The 404-nt window shown below is 38.1% G+C and overlaps 1 protein-coding gene across 1 annotated transcript in view; it reads right to left on the reverse strand.

Moving 5' to 3' along the window:
• Positions 1 to 404, reverse strand: part of LOC119591913 (metabotropic glutamate receptor 3-like) — a gene marked incomplete at its 3' end in the record, with an annotated part of 20,212 nt that overhangs the window by 5,475 nt on the left and 14,333 nt on the right. The window contains 1 exon segment of the mRNA XM_037940667.1: positions 29 to 151. Within this exon segment, the coding sequence (XP_037796595.1) occupies positions 29 to 151 (123 nt within the window).

Genomic DNA, 404 nt, shown 5'->3' on the forward strand with positions numbered 1-404 from the left:
AAAAAAAAAAGTACAAATCTCGACTCACGTGAATAGGTGCCGACGGGGACCCACATGTAGTTGTAGTTATCCACCCGCTGGTAGTTGAGGACACTGTATCGAGGGAAGGCCGCCCCCGTTTTATCGAACTGGAAGCTACGACCGTTGACGTCTGAAGAAAAAAGTTTCTCTAAGTTTCTTCTCTTTTATGTATTTAAATTGCACATCAAGCGTTGTAAAATGAAAGAAAAAAAATCCTAATAATGAACATTTGTCAGAATGAAAAACATTTTTCGTATTTTAACGGTTTTCCGAAACCATAGGCAGTACACCTTTTTAATCAAACCCTATTTTCCACTAAAAATTACAATTCCTTCTTTTCTCCTCCGTCCAGAAAAGTTGTGTCCCTAAAACCATTACGACAT

Source organism: Penaeus monodon, chromosome 29 (genome assembly GCF_015228065.2).
Source record: "Penaeus monodon isolate SGIC_2016 chromosome 29, NSTDA_Pmon_1, whole genome shotgun sequence".
In the NCBI taxonomy this organism is placed as follows: Eukaryota; Metazoa; Arthropoda; class Malacostraca; order Decapoda; family Penaeidae; genus Penaeus; species Penaeus monodon.